Source organism: Coturnix japonica, chromosome 5, assembly GCF_054131305.1.
Source record: "Coturnix japonica strain WE chromosome 5, WE-NBRP24, whole genome shotgun sequence".
Taxonomy (NCBI): domain Eukaryota; kingdom Metazoa; phylum Chordata; class Aves; order Galliformes; family Phasianidae; genus Coturnix; species Coturnix japonica.
In genome coordinates, this window is record NC_140667.1 from 33,950,544 (window position 1) to 33,971,627 (window position 21,084).

General features: G+C 34.4%; 1 protein-coding gene across 4 annotated transcripts in view; it reads left to right on the forward strand.

The window, feature by feature from the left end:
- The window catches only part of AKAP6 (A-kinase anchoring protein 6), a 252,582-nt gene that overhangs the window by 187,523 nt on the left and 43,975 nt on the right, over positions 1-21,084 (forward strand). For all 4 annotated transcript variants that reach the window (XM_032444905.2, XM_032444906.2, XM_085549107.1 and 1 more), the window contains 2 exons: positions 15,002-15,148; positions 18,583-18,807. In XM_032444905.2, coding sequence (XP_032300796.2) covers positions 15,002-15,148; positions 18,583-18,807 — 372 coding nt within the window. The remainder of the gene's footprint in view (positions 1-15,001; positions 15,149-18,582; positions 18,808-21,084) is intronic.

Here is a 21,084-nt window from a genome sequence, read left to right on the forward strand (position 1 = left end):
TTCTATAAAGTGACGTGGAGGAAGTCTAGGAATTTAGCTGCTGTGGATCTTTAGCACATGAAACATTTGCCAACCAACCTTGGTATCTTGTCTCGTGCAATGACCACTCCCTGAAAATCTAAGATAAAGCAAAGAAAAAACTCTCTTTCATATATCCTTATTTTATTTCCAGTAGACTTTACTGGAAATTTTTACTTTATTTCATGTCTGTCTTTCCTTTGCGTGGTCTTCTAATTTTGTTTTATATGGATAATTAGCGTCTCTGACCACCAGGTGGCCTGCTACACTGTGTTGTTCAATGTATGCCTGGACTCTTGTTTTGGGAAGGGCATACAATAATATTTATTAAAAATTCTATTGTTAGACAGTGTTGTTATGTGACTGCAGGTGTGACATTTGTAATTTTACCTTGGTCTTTTTTTTATGCTGTACCAATCAAATGTAAATGTATTCATATTAGTGAGACTTTTTCAGAACTATTTAAGATTGCAAAATTAGCAGAAATATAGAATGTCCTTAAAGATTTTTACATGGTGTAAATATTCAAACATTTTCTAAAGTACCTAATAGCCTTACCAATGGTCAGTGAACTCCTTCCTCTGCCATTTCTTCCACACTTTATTGAAGAGGCAAGGAATTAAATCAACGCAATAGCAGTTCTTCAAATATCAGAACCAAATGGCAATCACCAATAAACTGGAAAAATTACTTTTAATAGGGTAAATTTAGTGCTAGTATAGTCTCTTCATGTACAAAAGCTCTATAGCCTGTTCTGAAATATATATTTGTTACTTAGTTTATTTGAATTTAAGTTCTGTAGCAACATATTATATGTTAACATAATTAATGTAGTTGGTGTTAAGTCACCTGACATATCTGATATAGATAGAGATTTGAAATAGTAACCTAGTACTATTAGGGATATAAAGTATTCAACAAGGTAGACTTTTTATTTTTGTCAGTAATTATAAAATGTTAACATGAGAAGCACAAGATTGAGTAAAACTACTTTATTTCTATCACTGAAGTTGCAATTCATTATTTTTCTGTCACCATGAAAGTCACGGTCACTTATTTTTTTTCAGATATTCTCAGTAGAACTTATTCCTTACAAATATCTGAAATTCATAGCGTATGCAGTATGCTTTTTCCCTCCTCATCTTATTCTCATTCTTTTTCTTTAATTTTTCTATCATCATTTGGAATTTCCAAATTCCCTGCAAATTCAGCACGGTATAGCAAAGATCTATGAACTGGGAAGACAGCAGTTAAAACTGAAGACAGAGACACATTGCTATAAGCATATAGCTTGTCTTAATGGGCACAGACCTTTTCAATTTGTATTTGAACTGCCATACAGCTATCATAGCATGCATGGTTACCAGGATAAGTTGACTAGAAAAACAGGACTAGAATGTCTTGAGAAAATGGAAGAAAGAGGAAAGTTCATAAGAGTACTCTAACCTTTGTTTACTACAACTGAAATACATTCAAAATGTCCTGAATTTGTCTTGTGTCCTGATATTTCCTATCGCTGTGATCCTTTGAAAAAATTACTTCTCAAATATATGCATGTATTTTCCAAATTTTGAGATGTTTTCCTCATTGTCTTTACATAGAATTCAGACATTAGAGTAGCAATAATTTACCTATATCTAAATTGTAGTATCTAGCACTGTAAGTATTCTAAGTGTTTGAACATCAACGTGGTAGATACCAGGTTATTGGAGTGATTTGAACATGGTGATTAGGATTTCAGTTGGCAACATAAATCAATATGAAGGTATGTTTATTTGTTTCCTGAAGTCCGCTTCTACAATTTCATTACAGTACCTTTACAGAACAATGCTTTTTTAATTACTGAAAGTTTCTATTAATATACAGACATGGCCTTACAGCATCTTATTTCAAAGTACTAAAGAGTAAGGGATGGATTCATCAGTCTGTCAAGAATACTTCATGTTCAGCTTTACAATTTCCACTGTGTGTCTATAATCTAGAACAGGCATGCATAAGCAGTATAAAATGCTCTCTTTGTGGATTGAAGTCTCATTGATGTTGTCTAATTCATTTGCTACTGTCATTATTCTATCTTGTTCCACCTCTTCCTTTCCAGCATGAATAGAAGTAGAAAATAATCTTAAGTTCAACCAGAGGAGCCTAAAAATTAAAAGCTAAAGCATGAATACAGGCAATATTGTCCACAAACTCAAATTAAATCCATCTTTTCTTTTTTTTTTTTTTTTTCCCTTTTTAATTTATATCAGGACCAAGTTACAGAATACTGGCTCTGTGACTGCACTATAATGAAATACACAATAAGAATGGACAAAATATGTGTATTTGACCTCACCAGGATCTACAAAAATTGTCCTGATTTGCCATGTTCTGATTATATACATTGTAATCCCAGAAACACCAAACAGAACTAAGCCAAGATCAGTACAAGTCATCTGGTTTCATACTTAATTCTTATTGTGCATAGTAACATGCTTTCACAGGCATTCAAGCTATTGGCAAATGTATGAGAAGATAAAACAGCTGGAAGTTAAAATTAAGCAAATTCAAACTAGAAGCATACCATACAGCTTTTAACTGCTAAAGAAGCTAATTATTTATCATTTTAACATGGAATGCTATGAATTTTCCATCATTTGCCTCTTTAAATTGGGCCTGGATGCAGTATCAAAAGATTTTATTTAACCAAGAACACTGAGAGCTAAATATAGGAAGGGAAGGTAAGACCATGCCATATTTTATACAGGCTGTGAGGTTAGATCTTGAACATTAGATCTGTGAATCAGCCCAAGTTTTTTTTTGTTTTGTTTGGTTTGGTTTTTTGTTTTGTTTTTTTTTGTTGTTGTTGTGGTTTTTTTTTTTCTAGAGAATATTTTGGCAGAATGCCATTAGAAATGAGAATAAGCTTTCAGCTTTCATCATGCCAGAAAATAGCAAATTTTACATTTAGCAAACGCATAAAGCCTTGAAAATAGACACCTGAAATCAAGGAAATAGAAACAGAGGAAAACATCTTTGGTTTTCTTCTTACTACTTGTACGGTTGGCAAAATGATTTCAGTGTCAGTACTCTCGTGTATTCTCCACTTCACTGAACTGTTGCAAGCCTGTAAAGAATTGAAGCAGAGGAATGACAAGCTTAAGTCTGCTTGTGAAAGGCTGTTGATGGATGTTCTGAAGGAGCAAGTATCTTTCTTAGGCACAGAAGCTGTTCGAGATTGAGACAGGCTTTTAGCATGTACTGAACTGTATGATTTCCAGCATTTCTGGATAGAGCTACATTTCATAGTAACAGTTAAAGGAATCTCCCTCCCTCCTATCACAGAACAACAGAATGTATACTTTGGTTCCTGGTGGTTTCCATTTATGTTTCACAGACCTCTCAGTAGGTATGGGGCTTTCAAAGAGCAACCCAGGTACCATGTGCAGGTAGAAAACAGCAGCATTGCTTTGATTTTATCCCCTTGCTTTTACATGCATGACAGTTTTCCCAGTGTTATTCCTTAGGTTATGTCTGTTTACATTAAAATGTTATTACACTCTGAAAGTTCATTTTTAGAAATGGATTCAGAGCCTTAATTTACTAATTTATTTAATTTACTAAGGGTCTGGGGCTTACCATATATGTTAATTTTTAGAAGCAACGTTCAAAACAATATAGTCTCTTAAATATTATTCAGCAAAGGTAGTTGTGTTGGAGAATGCTCTAAGATTGAATTACATCTTGGAAGAGTTTTCCCACCTTTGAAGTAGTCTGGCTCTTACCTGAAAAAGCTGTTTGGGCACACTATTCTGCTATCTAGATCAGGGAGAAAGCATCTGTGCTAGATGCACACAGGTCCATGAGGTTGTTACCAGTTATTCTTAAGAATGCATGTTGTTAGTTCTAGTTTTTCAGCCATTTTTATACACTTGATTTGTTTAAGAGACTTCCTACCAATGGGGGAAAAAGCGATTGCTGCTGTAGCATTTACTATCAAAGCTTAACAGTAAAAAAATGAAATATTTTCTTCCTTGTCGTAATAATTCAGTGACATTTGTGAGGTGTACAACTTCAGCCAACTCTTCTAATTTAAAACATTATCTGTTTGAGGAAAACATATGTTAGAAATTTTTAATTCAGTGATAGGAAAGGCACTAATGAAATATGCATGTATGAATTTTGTATCGCATAAGTTTCCTCTTTCTTGAAATATGATTAAAAGCCAAACATCTGGATTATGTTTAAAAAGCTTGAATCTCCAGTTTTCGGAGAGATTCAATCTATTTTGACACTGTACACTTATCCTTAACATTTTCAGCATGCTGTTAACATTACTTGCTATTGTAAAAAAATAAGTTCAGGTTTAAACAAAGTTGGACTTTTCCTAATGCTAAAAATGTTTTCTGAAATAGCTGTTTCTGCAGCATTCACACAGGCATCGTTTAGGCTGTGTCAGCATTTCCATTATAAATTTGCTCTTGAAAACATTTTATGTTGATTATAAATATAACTTTTCAACTTGATTCTTTTTTTTTATTATTTAAAAGTACTGTGCTTATTGCAGAATAATAATAAAAATAGAAGGTTGACTTCTTAATTTTAAAAATTCAGTATGACATGGAATTTGTCTGCTGTTAACACAGATAGTGACACTGTAATGATAACTCTCTCCTTTTTGTTTTAATAACACTAATTTGTACTAGAGAAGTGAATAGCTATTAGTTGCAATGTCTCTTGAAGGGTTCAGAATGTCTGTCTGGAGATGATAAAATGGGACTAAATACACAATCCTATTTTTAGCGTATTTTAATAACTGTTTTGATGCAGTACATTGTAATGGCATCACTGTAAGAGAAGCTACAGTGATAGCCAATGTTTTAGGTAGTCAGTGTAGATGTTTTAGCACTCCTGGTGGACCTGCTGAGTGTGCTGACTTTGACATAACTCAAGGGAAATTATAAGGAACAAATCAAATAGCAAATTATAAAAACTATTAGCTTTCACTTTACTTAATATAGTACAGAATATGAATTTAAAATAAGAATGTCATCTTTCATTATAACTTTGGGGCAAATTAAGAAATCACTGTCAACACCAGGCTGCACCTTTCCAAGTAGCACCTTACTTGGGCTTTCAAGCTGTTGTAAATTCTGTTGTGCTGATAAAAGTTCAAATACAATGAAGATCATGTTGTTACTCTACATACTGAGTTGTGAACTCAGACCTGCATATTCTGAGGTTAGAGTCTAAGCATCCTTGTGTCCATCCTTGGCATGAGTTCATTCACCAGCCTGCAGAGGTTGCAGGGTTATCACCAAAGGCAAGGGATGATTTTCTTTTCTTACAGTTGACAAGGTCTAGTAACACAGGTTACTAAAGAAAGTGTGCCTTAAATGGTGGTATAAGAGAGCCATCTGGATCCCAGAGCTCCTCTGTGGACTCTCCTGCTCTTTGGTAGAGACTTTTAGTTCTGCCTGTGTCGGTTTAGATTTCCATTTGGCTCTTTTTGCAGTTGACAGCTTCTTCTCCTGTGTAACAGTACAACAAATAGGTAAGAAGAAGGATCCAGAGATATTCTACCCTCAAACATATCCCAGTAGATACTGCTAGAAGACAGGATAATTTATTTGTCGATTTTCAGTTGGACTTCACTCACGGGAGGTTATTACCGCCTGCCATTAGCATTCTGGCTGAGTAACGATGGAGTAAGGACTTCAGAAGAGCCAGCCTGAGAAAGATAAATGTGCAGGAACATCCATTTCAAAATAAAACACAGCCTGTAACACACATCCTGACAGTAGGCTGTGCATTTGGAATTAAATCCTTCTGTAGAGGAGTTCCAACTTTGTGTTTCATGCATATCGCACAAGTAGGCACTTAGCAGAAAGGAGGATAAGATGTGAATTTCAGGTTAGAAATTAGTTTCTTTGATTATCTTCAAAAAATCTCCATAGTCTTACATTGTTGTGTATCATTTTGTAAAAATGTTACAGTGTGAGATTTGATACATTCTGGGTTGGCATTTCAGAATATCAAGACAGGGAGAGGCATATCTCCACCTTTGTGTTTCCAGTCTACCTGCCATCAGATACATTTTCTGACCAGTAATGGGCTAACTACTGCCAGTGTTTTGGAATCCCCTTAATCTGCTCTTTTCCTCAGTAAATAAAAATACTTGAGCAGTAACTGAAAGATACAATAGTTATTAATTCCTAACGAGCACTATTTTTAAATTTATTTTAAATCAGTTATTCTTCAGACACTAAACAAATGTAAATTGTGCCAAATCCAAATTTGATATTTTAAGCGTGTCTGTAAGTTGCATATATATTAGTCTATGCCAAAAGATGTACCTTTGGTGCTAGTTGTAAAAATACCTTGTTGTTAGTCAAAGCAACATGGGGTGAATCTCAAAAATTCCTTAGGATATAAGCCTAAGATGATAGTTAAAGGACAGCTTATAGGATCAGTAGATTGTTAAGATATGAAATACACTTGAACTGCACTGCAACATCTATTATGGGATCATGTTCTGTTACCATCTGCCAGGGTCTGTCTTTTACTTGTAGATATAGTGGAATTTCATGCACCTAATGTTTAATTGTCCTTGCAAATTCAGTGTGTTGTATTTTGTATTTTCTTGGTGATTTAATTATACTTAAGAACAGGCTAATAGTGTTTTAAATAACTGATATTGCAAAAGTGATGGGATTGAATTTCAACAAAAGTTGGTGATTGATTAAAATCTCTATATATCTCATGAATTAGCTAGTTCATGGCTGCTGTGCTAGGGTGGATGTCTTCCTACTTAACTGAGGATTGAGCAGGATGGGTAAAGTGCACAGTAAAGCCAAATCAAGACTTAATATCCCCACTCAAACTTTTATTTTTGTATCATGTAGTAAGCTTCCAGAGCAAGCTCAGGAATATGGATTAAAGAAAAATTAAATAATTGGCATTTAAAGAAAATTCCCCTATATTTAGAGTAACAAAGCTGAAAAAGAAGCCCTTAAAACTTCTTACTGAAATACTGCCATCAGCCAGTAGATCCATGAGCCTTGTTCAGCTAAAAGCCACAACAGACTTTGTAATGCAATGATGTAATCTTGGCTTTGTGTCATTTATATTCAACCTAAAAAAAACAATTTTCCTGAATAGACAGGCTGACAACAATATTGTTCAGTGTTGGTTTTTATTTGGATTGTTTCCAAATGGTTCATATGCCTCCACAGTAACACCATGCCAGCTTAAGTTTTTACTCTGAATTCCAAAGTTTCCCCCTTTTCTTGTATTTTATTTTGCTTTTAAAGCCCCAGTTATGTTTGCGAAACTAACCAGCTTGGCCACGAAATTAGGATGTATCTTGCAGAGTGCATTCATTTTACTTTTTGCATATTTTTCCTGAGGTCATGTCAAGGTTAGTTTGAATTCCATCCTACATTAAGACTTCTTTCACAGCTATTTAGCTCTGCAGCCTACTCCCCGCTGGGGTCTGCCCCTTGGGCACGTCAAAGCTTCAGACCTGACAAATCACACACAGATGAAGCTGTACAGTTTTTTAAACAGTTTCATCACTAACGTGCTATTATTTTTTTTTCCTTTACACGATACCTTTTTTTTTTTCCTTTTTTTTTTTTTCTTTTTTTTTTTTTCCGATGGAGTTTATTCTCTGAATTGCAATATCCAATAGACTGATTTCTGTATGGAAAATACGCTGGCGCAGCCGATCTGTGACATGGAAATGGCGTTGTGCACTGCATGCCACTCAGCCCTCTGCAAACTGAAAGTGCAGTGGCTCCTTAATAGTGGCTCCTTAATTAGCAACAAGCTATAGCTCCTTGGCTAATAAATGTAGGCCTATTGTTAGCATCTATTTGCACAGAAGAGCCTAAAACTACAAAGGCTGATAAATATTCAAAAATTATCATCCATATTGTGCGCCCTTTCATGATACAGGGAAGCTGCATGCTGCTGTTCATAGGAATGAACTTCTGTCATCCCAGGGATTATTCGGAGGGGTAATGTACATTGGTGTCAGCAATGGCTGTCTGCTTTAACAGCAATCCTTATGGGACTTAGGAAATTGGAAGTGGGTGTATGTGTATATTTATATGTATATAATTAGCTTCACAACTAGATGCAGGGTTTTCACCACCTACATTCATGCACTTTCCCCCCCCCAGTTCCCCCCCCTTCCCCCATGTGTATCACAGTGCACAGAATGTTTTGAAGTGTCTAATGCAGCTTGCAGGTGAAAAGAAGTTTTCTAAAATTCTTAACTGCAAACTGTTATCTTTATTTTAGCATTTGTGAAACTAATCGTGTAACACCATTTCCCGTTTAATTGATGAAGTTAAAATGCTTGGCTGCTAATGAGTGTATTAGCAAACAATATACCCTTAACAAGCTTAAGCAGCTCAGGATTTTAAAAAGCAGATTACTGTCCTCCTCATTTTTATAAGACAAAATGCACTGCCTTCTACAAATTGCTTGATCAGCTGATGAAGTACTATAATTATAGTTGTATTGCAGTTTTGACAAAGCCACAATAAAAGATTGTAGTTTAGTCCCCACTCCAGGCATGCAACTCTTTGCATTACGAAACCCAGTTTTACTGGTCTAATTCTTACTGAGAACAAAAGGCACCTGGAGATGTTAACTATATAGTAAAAGAAAACTTGGAATCTAGGAAATAATAATATTGAAGCATGACTTTTCTTCTTGCAGCTAGTTCATTGGGAATGGTATCTAATGAAGAGTTGTCTAAAGGGTTGCTTGTTTGGGACTAATTAAAGACAGATATCCTAAATAGAAGAAGGATCATGGGAAATACATTAGGTGTCTGGAGACTTGTTATTCTTTTGGTACTCTGAGTAGATTGTGGAAGTTGTTAGGGATTCAAGAAATAAGGCGAGCTAATAAAAAGTTCTATTTTTCTGGTTATTGGCCAACTATTGTATTTTTGTTTGCAATAAGATTTGAGCCAACAGGCTAGAAGCTTGAATAAAACATTTAAACATTTGTGCATTAACACATTATGGTGAAAAGAGAGTCTTGTGCTTTCACTCAGTGCATTTCAGCCTTCAATTAATGTGAAAGCACTACAATGCCTATGCAACTTCTCTTGCCTAGTGGTGCACCATTTATCATTGCAGTTTTACATTGACCTTGACACCCACTTCATTAGAATAAAGATTGTCTACCATTTAGGTTACATTGTTCCTCTGCACAGAGACCCCATGCAAATTTCTGTTCAGATAGAAGAGCTGTGAGCCTGTCAGAGGTCATCTGCATTAAATGATTGCAGCTATTTTCCAACTGCTTCTTTTCATTCTACTCAATTCAGGCTAGGAGGATCAATCAAGCCCTCTGCCTGAAACAGTGGGACTGCTGGGAATATAACTGTTTTTGGTAGTAGTGGATATGCCCTAAACAGTATTAAATATTTAATATAAATTCATTAAAGGGCATACAAAGTCTTCAAAAAGATATTGCATTTATAGTAAAATTTAAAGTGTTGGGATCACCTTCCTTAAGAAAAAGACAGAACAATGGGTATTGACTGCATAATTTTTTAATGTAGGGAAAAATTAGTTCATGAAGTTACTTTATATTTCTTTCAATGTGTTTATTTCTCTGACTGCCAGGAAAAGGAGTTTGCTGCAGAAGTGTAATCCACATTTGCTACTTTCTGAAACAAAAATGTGAGGTTTTAAGACAAAAGTGCTAAGATTTGTCTTGTTTTACAGGCATGCACATGTGCGCATGTGCTCACTCTCACAAATACATATTTTACTACTGTGCTTATTTGTAGGGGGGGAAAGCAAATGGAAATAAGTTAGCACTCTCCTTCTTGAGTTTTCTGAGTGATATAATTGGAATTAAATTATTAATGGGGAATACTTAAAAAAGATTGTTTTATGATCTTCTATTAGAGAATTTGCAATTCATTTTAGTATTTGTAGTTTGATTTATATTAAAGATAATGCAATCTATGTCCAATTAACAATACATAGCCAATGTAATATGATTTTCAGATCATGCAAATGGAATAAACTAGGAGAGGAAAAACTGATTCTTAACCTCAGATGTAATTTGCTGTGTGAGTTCTGGCAATTTTAAATGACATTGCACTTTTTAATTTTTCCAAAGGCTCAGCAGCAAATTTATCCCAATCAGGAAAGCCTATTATTAATTTACAAGGACAATTGTAGGAGTCTCTATAATTTCCCTGTGCAATTATTTGCCATAAATTGCTAATAGTGAAATACACAAAGTTTGCAAGAAACTGCAACTGCTATTTATCTAGACAGATCGTTCAGCTGAGATCTTGAATGTTGTCCAGAGGTTCTAGTACTATTGACAACATAAGAAATATAACCAAGCTTCTGGACAGTTTCTAAAATGTTTCACACTGATAGTACCAAAAAGGTAGAAGCATTAAGAGCTATTGTGAAGGGGAGGCTGGCCTCTAGCAGATTCCTTCACTTTGCTTGTATACAGCTGAGCTTTGGACCCTGGACTTTGGAATAAAAAGACTCTTTGTTCTTCAGTGAATGGCATTAGGCATGGCCTTCCTAAGGGGCCACCATGAAGCCTAGCATGAAGAGTGCAAACATTATCCAGAAAGCAAAGTGAGAATGTATGTGAAGAGATGATGGACAAATATTGCTATATGTGCATGACTATATGTTTACATATATTCATATTGCGTACTTGGTTAATATACTTGCAAAGTATTTGCTTTATGTATATAGCATGTTTTGTGAGTATGTATCACCACTGAATGTGTACACATATAACCCCTGACCATGCATTTCTGTGCAATTCTGTCTGCCTCAGCCAAATCATTCCAAAAGGCAAAGTTTTAAAAGGTAAAGATGTAATCCAGGTAAAAATAAAGCTGGACATCACTGAGTCATGATCTCAGTTTCTGTGGCACAGTACCGTTTGACAGAAGACACTTTTTTAGTATGTGAATGATGGAATGCAGAACATCTACAAATAGCGCACCCTTATTCCAATAATGGAGAAAGTTCACTGACTTAATTCTTCTGTACTTCGTAGCCATAGCTCCACTGTGTGTTCAGTATGTCTGGTCTCTTTTCACTATAACCAACAGAAGCACCATACAAAAGTCTTACAATGGATGTCTTAATCTCTCTGTGTGCTTTTAGAGCATTATTTTGAATTCCATCATGCAGGCTTTTTTTTTTTTTTTTTTTTTTCTCTTTCCTCTTCTGAAGTTTTATTACAACAACAGAATTCCCAGGGAGCTTTAGGGGCAAGGTTCGCATAATATTGCCCTAAAGTTTTGCTTGAGGAGTGGAATCTGCAAACTCATCCTGATCATCTTTTTGTGATGTTTCTCTTTCTGAAAGATGCAGTGTGCAGTCTTACAGAGTTGTTAACTGTGTACAGATTTTTTTATTGCTTACCAGACAGTGCTCATCTACGAACCTTTCATGATGATTTCTTTCTCTGACCTCTCAGTGACTAGGCATCTTGTTCCTTAACACTGAAGGAGGCTGAAAAATGCTTGAGTTGCTCAATGTGTGCCTTCTATACCAGTTTCAAAATGGCTTATTCTTCTGGTTACCATGGTGACAATTAACACTGTTACAAGGCATTGTTCCAGTCTCCATTTGGGCAGAATTTTCGGGTGTGATTTTTCAAACAAAAAATGTTTTATATAATTTTTTAAAGAAAAGAAAAAAGGCATAGTTTAATTAAAGTGTCAAAAAAGGTGTCTCAATCAAGACTGCCTAGGTTTCGTAGAACACTTTTATCAAAGGAAATTCAACTTGCTTTGTTTTGGAATTCAACTTCTCATGGTTTAAACATTTTGCCAAACTTATTCAGCAATAAATGTTACTGCTTTTTGCTAAACCCCACTGTTTTTATTTTGAGAAATACTAATCATATTGAGAGAGAGGGAATGAAAAGCCCAAATGCTTTAACTTACATAACAGTGTTTTGAATTTCTTTTGAGTGGCTTCGGGAACACAAAGCCAGCCATGCATACGTGCAGCTAATCATGCTGTAAATATTTTGCAGGTATATTTCATTATATTTTTTCCCCAATTTTTAAACATGAAAAGTGTAATGGGGAATTAAATATTAATTATTTATTATTGTGTCAGTTCTGAAAAAAATAAATAAATAAATCTGGAACTTTTACTTTCTTAATCTTATTTTTGCCTATTAAACAGTAATCTATATCATAACATTCACAGACTGTCACAATGGAGCAGCCTTTGCTCACTTAAAGCTGAGGAAAGAATGAATCTGAAGATTAAATTATCTTCTCACCGCAGGATTAAGAAGTCCTACCAGACTAGGGTTGTGCTGCACTGATAGAGCTGCTAGCTAATTTTTTCTATGCAACTGCTTGGAGTGTAGGTGTTTAATGGATTAAAAAATAGCATTAGCAATAGCATGTAGTGCTATCAGTTCTTAAACTATACTTTCTAATATTAAGCTGTTCCCTTAACTTAAAATACAGACTGCATGTTAAATATCCAGAAACAACTCTCAGTCACATACCTATATATCTAATAATGAACTTAATATTTTCATCTTTTACTGTTGTAGTATAATGCATTTTCTGACAATCAACACTTTCATCATGCTTGTTTATGCAGTAGGTTACATGGTGACAAAGTACAAAGTGAGATTGTACATAAAATCTATCTTATTTATTTTTTAATGTAATAACCCTTTAATAACATCATCACAGTATTTGTATTATGCTGCACTGCATTATTTCATCTGGTCCAAAATTCAATGAAACATCTTACGTTTCTGTGTCAACAAGAATGCTGTAGTTATGAAACATTCAGTATATTTTTTTCCTTCATTGGTCCTATGCCACCCCAGGACCACTACCAACCCCAGCCCACCCTGTAGCAGCTTGTAACAGGTGATAGGCATTAGCCAGCTATGCCTGCGCCAGCCTCACACAGCTAGAGGACTCTCTCAGTCTATTAATTCACTTGACAAAAGAAAGGGAGTAGCATGAACTGGATTTCAGTGACTAGCAAATTGGACTCTGGATTCCCCTTGATATTACATGTACTCATGGAAATAATTATGCAAATCCTTTTCAGCTATATCATTTTTAAATAGAAATCAGATTGCATGAAGAAGATCATAATCGCCTCCAGTCATCATTCTAGCTGAAAAGGCAAAGATACGGGTCTGAGAAAAGTACTTGTTGAACATTTCAGTCCAATAGAATGGCGTTGTCCCTTTGAGAATTCAGTTTTCCAGTGCCAAATCTGGTTGATACCTAATATTGTATGGTTCTGAAACTGTAGTCACAGTGCACTCTGTATCAGAAGGCAAATTCTTTACAAACAATTCCTTGTTTTTTACTATGCATATTCATGTAATTTTGGATACACAGACACCTGATCAGTGTTCATTAATAATGAGAAATGGTTTAAATCACCTCATTTAAAACATTTGCTCTGTGATCCACAAATGACTAATATTTGCTGAAGTTTACATAATACAAATGATGTGCATGTGTTGTGCAAATGAAAGATTAAAATATGAAACTAACAATATGCAAACATATGCATGGAAATGCTGAGGACCTGTTAGCTGAAACAGTGATTTCACACCTTTATTATTTTCTTTAAGCCGTCTCCAATTGTATTTTTGCTTTGTTTTCCTACAGCGCATCTGCCTGGATCTGGAAAAGGCACCCATGTTTTAAACATTCCTTATTCACATTTAATTTTTTATACTTAGCCCAGTTACTAGCATTTGCACTAGTGAGCTGCTGTACCAGTTTTCTTGGCTGAATAGAAAGCAAAGAAGCTTAATGTTTAGGATGTTATTTTCTAATAACTCTGGATAATTTATGAATGTCTTGTAAACTCCTTTGTAAGAATTCCTGTTGAATTCTTCTTTACTATTAAAAGATGTGATTATGACTACACCAAATTCCTTTTTCTATGAGTAGTCTGTATGTCAACCAGAGAGGGAATTAGCTTACTGATAGGTATAGCATGTAGATTAATATGCTTGGGTTTAAATTTTGGGTTTTGTCAGTGTAATATACCAGCTACTAATTGATTGCTGCAGTAGTAGTCACGTTTAATGCTTAATTCTGGTTTTTAGAGAATAAAGTTTTTTTTAAAGAGATGTATTTCCCTGTGCATCTCTAGATCAGAATACATTTTAATAGAGTATCACATAATAGAATACTACTTGTCTACACATACAGCTAAAATATTTAGAAATTTGTATTAAATTGATTTTGTAGAAGTTTCTCGGTTTAGTCCTGTTTTCTGTGTTCTTTTTCATTTTTTAAACAGTTCTTAACAGTAGAGGAAATAAGGCATTTTGGCAAGACTGTATTGACACTGTGGCCGTTATGTTTTGTGTGCCATTTAGCTTTTGGTTGATACAATAAAAATCAAGTTACATGTATTCTTTTATGAGGTAGTTTTTCTAAGTGTCAAAGTGTTTTTCTAAGATGAAGCTCTCACATTTTCATGTGCTACAGTGTTTAAGGCCCATGTATGAGACAAAATCCAGAAGGAGAGGGAGCAGAAATAAACTTCACAGAAATCCTAAATCTGAAATTATTTCCATGGGCTTTTTTTCAGTGATGTGACTCAGTGGTGCCTGCTAACATAGCATATTTGAAAAATAAGACACCAACTCCCTTCAATGAAACAAAAGCAGATTGAGCTTTGGATGAGAGAGTGTTAGTGTTAGTGAATGCTACTGCACAAATGAATATTGTGAATGAGTGGATATTACTAAGTGTAATCAATCAGTAACTGTCTGCGTTTATATGTCACCCAGAAGGCAATGTGGTTGGTACCTAAATCTGTTCAGATACGAAGATTATGTGCTTAAAAAAAAAAAAAAAAAAGGTAATGGCATAATGAACATGATTAACTGGGCGTGTTTTGTTTTGTTTTGTAGAGAAGACTTGTCAAAGTATACAGTAACTAATATTATCTATTTCTTTTCTTTTTAGAGATACAGTGTAGAAATGTCAATCAGGCAACCAAAAAAGATGGAACTGCTCAGTAAGGTTGAAGCTCTGAAGAAAAGTGGTGTTTTACTACCAAATGATCTCCTTGAAAAAGTGGATTCAATTAATGAAAAATGGGAACTGCTCAGGGTATTTGCATTTTTATTACTGTTTGTGGGTTATGTGTACATTTTTGTGTGTTGAAGTACGCTGTCTGTCTGATTTCTAATTTGAGGCACAAATATCTCTCTCTTTCAATTCACCACGTACATTTCAAACAAGCTACTCACGCTATTATAAAAACTCCATAGTATTTTTCTCTTGTGTTGATTTTTTTTTTATTCCATGCTTGTCTCCTGTCTGACTTTAATAATTTTAGTTCTTTAATACATAAAAAATGTAAGTAAAATATGCCATGTATTACGGGTATGCACCAAGTCAACTATAATGCAGTATATCTGATATACGCTGACTGTCATGCTTGAGTGAATGTTAATAGAATTTATTCTGAAGGTACATGTTAGAGACATCTACTGTTTAACTATTTACTATACCCTTAAGATGAAAAGTGGGGTTGTCACTGCATATTTCAGGTCACTCTGATGGCTCAAAAACAAATATGCAGATTCTGTACAAATCGGAATACCTGAAGCTTAGAATACAGACAGGATATGTTTCATACTACTGTATTCAGCTCACTTTTGACAAAAGCCAGAAAAGTTTCATGTAATTCATTTCACGCTATGATGGGCTGGGTCTCAGCCAAAGAGTGAGATACAAGAATCTGGCAAAAAAAAAAAAAAGCAATATAGAGATTCTGTTACCCAGAGACCAGGGATGGCACCATGCAGGAGACACTGTAGTCCTATTGTTGTAAAACAGCTGAGAGAGAGAGAGAGAGGTCAAACTATATATTTTTCCATCCACTTCTCTCCTTAATTGCCTTCACTTCAAATCAAGGGTAAGATAAATTTATAAATTACTTTAAATGATTAATTATAGATGTGTGATATTAACAATACAGTCACATTGCATAATTTTGCATGCTATTATCTGAGCTTAAAAAACATTTCTAGTATATAATGAGTAAGTTATACATGCAACTTGCCAGCATCATTTAAAATACTGACTTGTGTCACTTTAGCTTATTTGGTAATACAATAGCCATTTTACAGAGGGTTGAATTCTTTTAGTTCAGCAAAGTTGTTTCTTACTGATTGATTCTCTAAATCTTCAAATTGTTAGAAAATGTTAAAAGTTGTCTGCTAAATAGTGAGCTTATTATTTTCCAATTTTAATTATAATGTAGCATTTTTGAAGTATTTGAACAAGAATAAATTTTCTAATAAAAATGTGACCTAATAACCTGTTCTTTTACATCTATTCATGACAACTTTCTAAATTATTTTATTTGTTAGCCTTATGTTTATGGCATTCAGTATATTTAATCAGATTAATTCAGTTACACTGATTACTGCTGGTAGGATGCAAATGATGAGTAAGTGATAATAATTATTAAAATCTAAGAAAACTCTTTCTTAAGAAAAAATTGAAGGCCCCCCTTCTCTGCATTTTAAGATTAAAATATGTCTCTGGATTAAGTTTTGCAATTAATTTCAGCATTTACAGAAAAATTAAAAAAAAAAAAAGTATTACTGTTTTCCTGCTAGATGCAATTTCATTAATAATAAGCAGAGTTTGATAGAGTTTTGTTTAATTTAATAAAAATCTTCACAGAAACTAACGGTGGTAGGCATACTGTTTTAATTGGCATGATTATGTTTTAATTGGCATGAAAAAAAATTAAAGACAAGGATTTTAACTTCTAACAATGGTAAAATAGAGGGATATGGTTTTTAATATTACTTTCATCTAAGGTGAACAGTGTGGAATGGAAATACATTAGAATGAAATGTCAGTGGTGCGTACAGTTTAATCTGTGAAATTTTGTCCCCTGTGCTGAATATTACTCTGTCTCAATTGCATATTAAACAACCCTATCAAGGCAGGCATTGGCATCTGCTGTGCTGACACAAATTGTGAATTAAATGAAATTGATGTCCTCTGTCGTATATTTATGAAGACGGACCATTCTCTGAAGTATTCTGTTTATGAAGAATTTATGATTGCAAACTGTTCCAGAACAAAAAAGTGGCAATAAATTCTTTTTTGTGACCCTACCCTCCAAGGGCATTGATTTCACCTCCTGCTGCTACTTTTGTTACAGCATAAAAACAATAGCTAGCGCTGGATTCCACTGAGGGTCTTCAAATTATAAATATTTGCACCATGAAAATAGAAGGGTGGTGCCAAGAAAGCATGTTTTTTACTTATGATCTCCTAAATAGGTTATTTACAGAATGCCGCAAAGTAGATTAATGTCTGTTGATCTAATTTTGTGTTTTTAGGCTTATTTTTGGAAGTTAAGTTCATTATGATAAATTATATTCCAGTAACTTAATGAAGGGTGGATTTTCAAGAGACAGCCTTACTGGGTCACCTAAAAACATGTCTTCATGTTACAACAATTAACCGCTGCTAATTATCAGTTTAAAAGGTTATTGGATGTGATTGTCAGTGTATATTGAGTATTCTACAATCAGTAACACAGATCTAGTACTTATAATAAGTGTCAGACTGACAGCCTCTTATAGGTCAGATAAAATACTGCTAGGCATAGGAGAAGCAGGCAACTGCATATTTCCTCTGTGATGTTTAAATGATTACCTTTCAAAATATTAAAAAGGAAGGTAACTTCCTATCTCTGGCCTCTTCAGAATATTCATTACTGTCACCATGTCCACTATCAAAATGTTATTCAGCAGTTCCTTTATTAGAAGTACTACTTTGAAAAGCTATAGTTAATTAGTTTAATTAATGATCAGAGGTGAATGTTTATTCTGATCCATTATTTTTAAAGTGGATGCTTAACATGGAGAACTTAAATCCAAATTTAGGTGCCTAAATAATTGGTTTGATGGCTTTGCAGTTCCTAGCTTATTGGTGTCTGAGTGAGTTCATCTTCTTTTAAAAGCAAGCCAGATGTTATGTGACCTAACTGTTCCTGTATACAGCTTCAGGGCTGCAAGTTTGGAAACTGTGACCTGACAGCTTGTACCTTGGAAATATTTCAGTATTGCAGCATTTCCCTAAAATCATAGATGCACAGGAGCTTGGTGAGCTCAACGCTTGCTATATTTTCTGTTCTTACAGCTGAGAGTAATGACCAGTAAGTCCTATGGTCATAAGTATCTAAAGCAGCTGACAAATTCTATTACTACTTTATGAAGTTATGTAGCATTTTGCCTTCTCTGTCCATAGTTGCTCTGAATAAACATTGATTAATCATGCTTCCAGCAAAGTCAGTGACCCGTAGAGAACAACACTGGTGTTAGTGAAAAACAAGGATACAAAATATGAAATTGATTGAACGAAGGAAACAAAGAGTGAAATTGATTGATATTAGTAGTAATTTAAAAATAAAAACCTCTCTAGTCATTTAACAGATGCTTCTTGTTGCACATTAACCTGTATGTGTTTTGGTGCATAAGACTAATCTATGTTTTCTTTATCTGGTGTATTAGAAAACCCTAGGAGAGAAGATCCAAGACACAATGGTAGGGCACAGTGGGTTAGGTCCACGTGACCTGCTCTCGCCTGAAAGCGGCAGCCTGGTAAGGCAGCTGGAGGTCAGGATCAAAGAGCTGAAAGGGTGGCTGAGAGATACAGAGCTTTTCATCTTCAATTCCTGTCTGAGACAAGAAAATGAAGGAACAATGAATGCTGAGAAACAACTGCAATATTTTAAGGTAATGAAAAAACAGTCACAGTTTTCATAGATACCCTTCTTGATGATAGGATAAAATATTTAAATTATACATGTCATAATGCAGTCTAGGTACGTATGTAATCATGCATTCATATTTTAGCTTTCATTTATGTCTTAAGTGTTCATTCATTTGGATTTTGTTAAATCTTTGCAATAATATTTTTCTGTTAACTTTTTCAAAAACGATATTTACAGGGCTGATCTCCAAAGTTGAAAGGTAATGTTATGCTTTATTTCTGCTTCACTATAAAGCTAAGTTCCATTATGAGAAGCTTCGCTCTTAATTTCACTTCCTACATAAGTTATTTTAATTAGTATGTTGTGTGGCCATCAGTTTAATAGCCTATTTCTCTGCATACATAAGTCAGGAATAGTCCATATGAGGTCAAATTTACAGAATTATAAATTTATCATAGCTGGGAAAATATTTGAGTTTGTCATGAACAGATATGTAGAAAAAGACATAACTATAACATTTGTCTGGGCCACATCTTAAGCCTAAGCCTGGAGATTAATTGAAAGGAGGGAAGAGAAGCGTAGTCATTATGCTATATACAGGTGGATAAGCTCCTTCAACAGACAGCCAGCATTCAGCTTTGCAGCTGACATAGCAGAGGTCTCATGTCATGTTTCATCCCCCAGAAGTAGAGGGACAGTTTAGGAGACAGGACTATTCAGTTAGGAAATAAATCTACCTGGTGGAACTATGTGCTTTTCTTCTGTTCATAGCTATGGATTTTAATAAACCATCATCTGAGTCATCCTTACAGGTCACTTTACTCTGCAAGTTGCCTTTGACCAAAGAATAAGAAACAAATCATGAGTAATTGTCGAGCATTAGAGGTAAAGATGTTTTTCACTGGTACACCAGACTGTCTAAGGCAACAGTGCTCTTAAAGCAATGGACGATTTATTGAGTACTCACCTCAAAGGGCAGGTTGCAAACACTTCCAAACAAATATTTTTTCAGACAGATATTTGAGAAAACTACAGTGGAAAACTGTCTGTCTTCCCAATTAGGTAGTCTTTAATACTTCCTTTTCCAGTCATTAAGAGGGAAAGTTGTGTCAGTGTAGATAAAGTTGGTTTTCTTTTCAGGTTCCTGAACATGTTTCTCTGAATACAATTTTAAATTTCTTAACTACATCTGTGTTGTTTGTCTTTTTTTTCTGTTGTTGGGGAATAAGTGATGCTGATTCTGTTTGTTCTATCAGCAAACTTTTAAACGTTAGTGATTATGAAGGAAATGTTGATAAACCTGCAGAAGGTAACAGCAACAGACCCGTGTTTTCAGTAGTTCTTATTTCAGTGGAAATTTATGGCATTTGTGTAAGTGCGTAACTATGGATTGAAAAATATGATTTCTAACAAACTTGTTTTTAAAGTCTTAGCAATATAAATGTAAATGAATATATATATATGAACATAACTATTATAAATTTTTTTCTTACATATTCAGGATGTGCATAAATCTTTCAAATTAAATATATATGTATGCATATATATGTATATGATATGATGTCATGCCAAGAGCTCTAGAGATGCTAAACAGTGTATTGTAGTACACACATACAGTGATGTAACCAGAGTATTTCATTACTCGGTTGATTATCTATTAATTACATAAATAATACATTAATTATTTTCAAAATGGTAGCCATTAGAGTATAAAAAATAATTACTTATCAAATACGGTGAGAGCACATCATTTTGTCATATATATTAAACCATCTTTGTCTCATTAAATATGAAATCCTCTATAAGTAAGTTTTCCATTCTTCACTGATCTCCTGGGGAAGTGTATAAAAGATAAAATGGATATAATTAACAATACTGCAATGTATAATACATATATTTGAGAAAGAGCATTTAGAAGATTTTCAAAAACATTAGCGATGCCACTAGTAGGAAACCTGCTGGGGTTTAGACTGACTTACTTTCCACTTAACTTAAGAGCTTAACCTTATTACTGCTTTCACTGTGGTAAATGAATCATTGTTACTTAATGGAACTTTATTGTACAGCACTATCCCAATTATACACATCACCATTGTGCACAGAGATATGTTTTTAATGAAATAGAGTCAACAATGCTGTTGATTTTCATTTATGATCTGTTGTTTTTAATTACACTTATGCCTTAGGAAAAACAGTTATTTCATTTTCCGTGTGTTTTTATTTCACTTTGCACTGAGAGAATGGGTTGAATATATTGTTCACTTGTAGCTGGGACCCAAGGTGACAACACTGTTGGAAA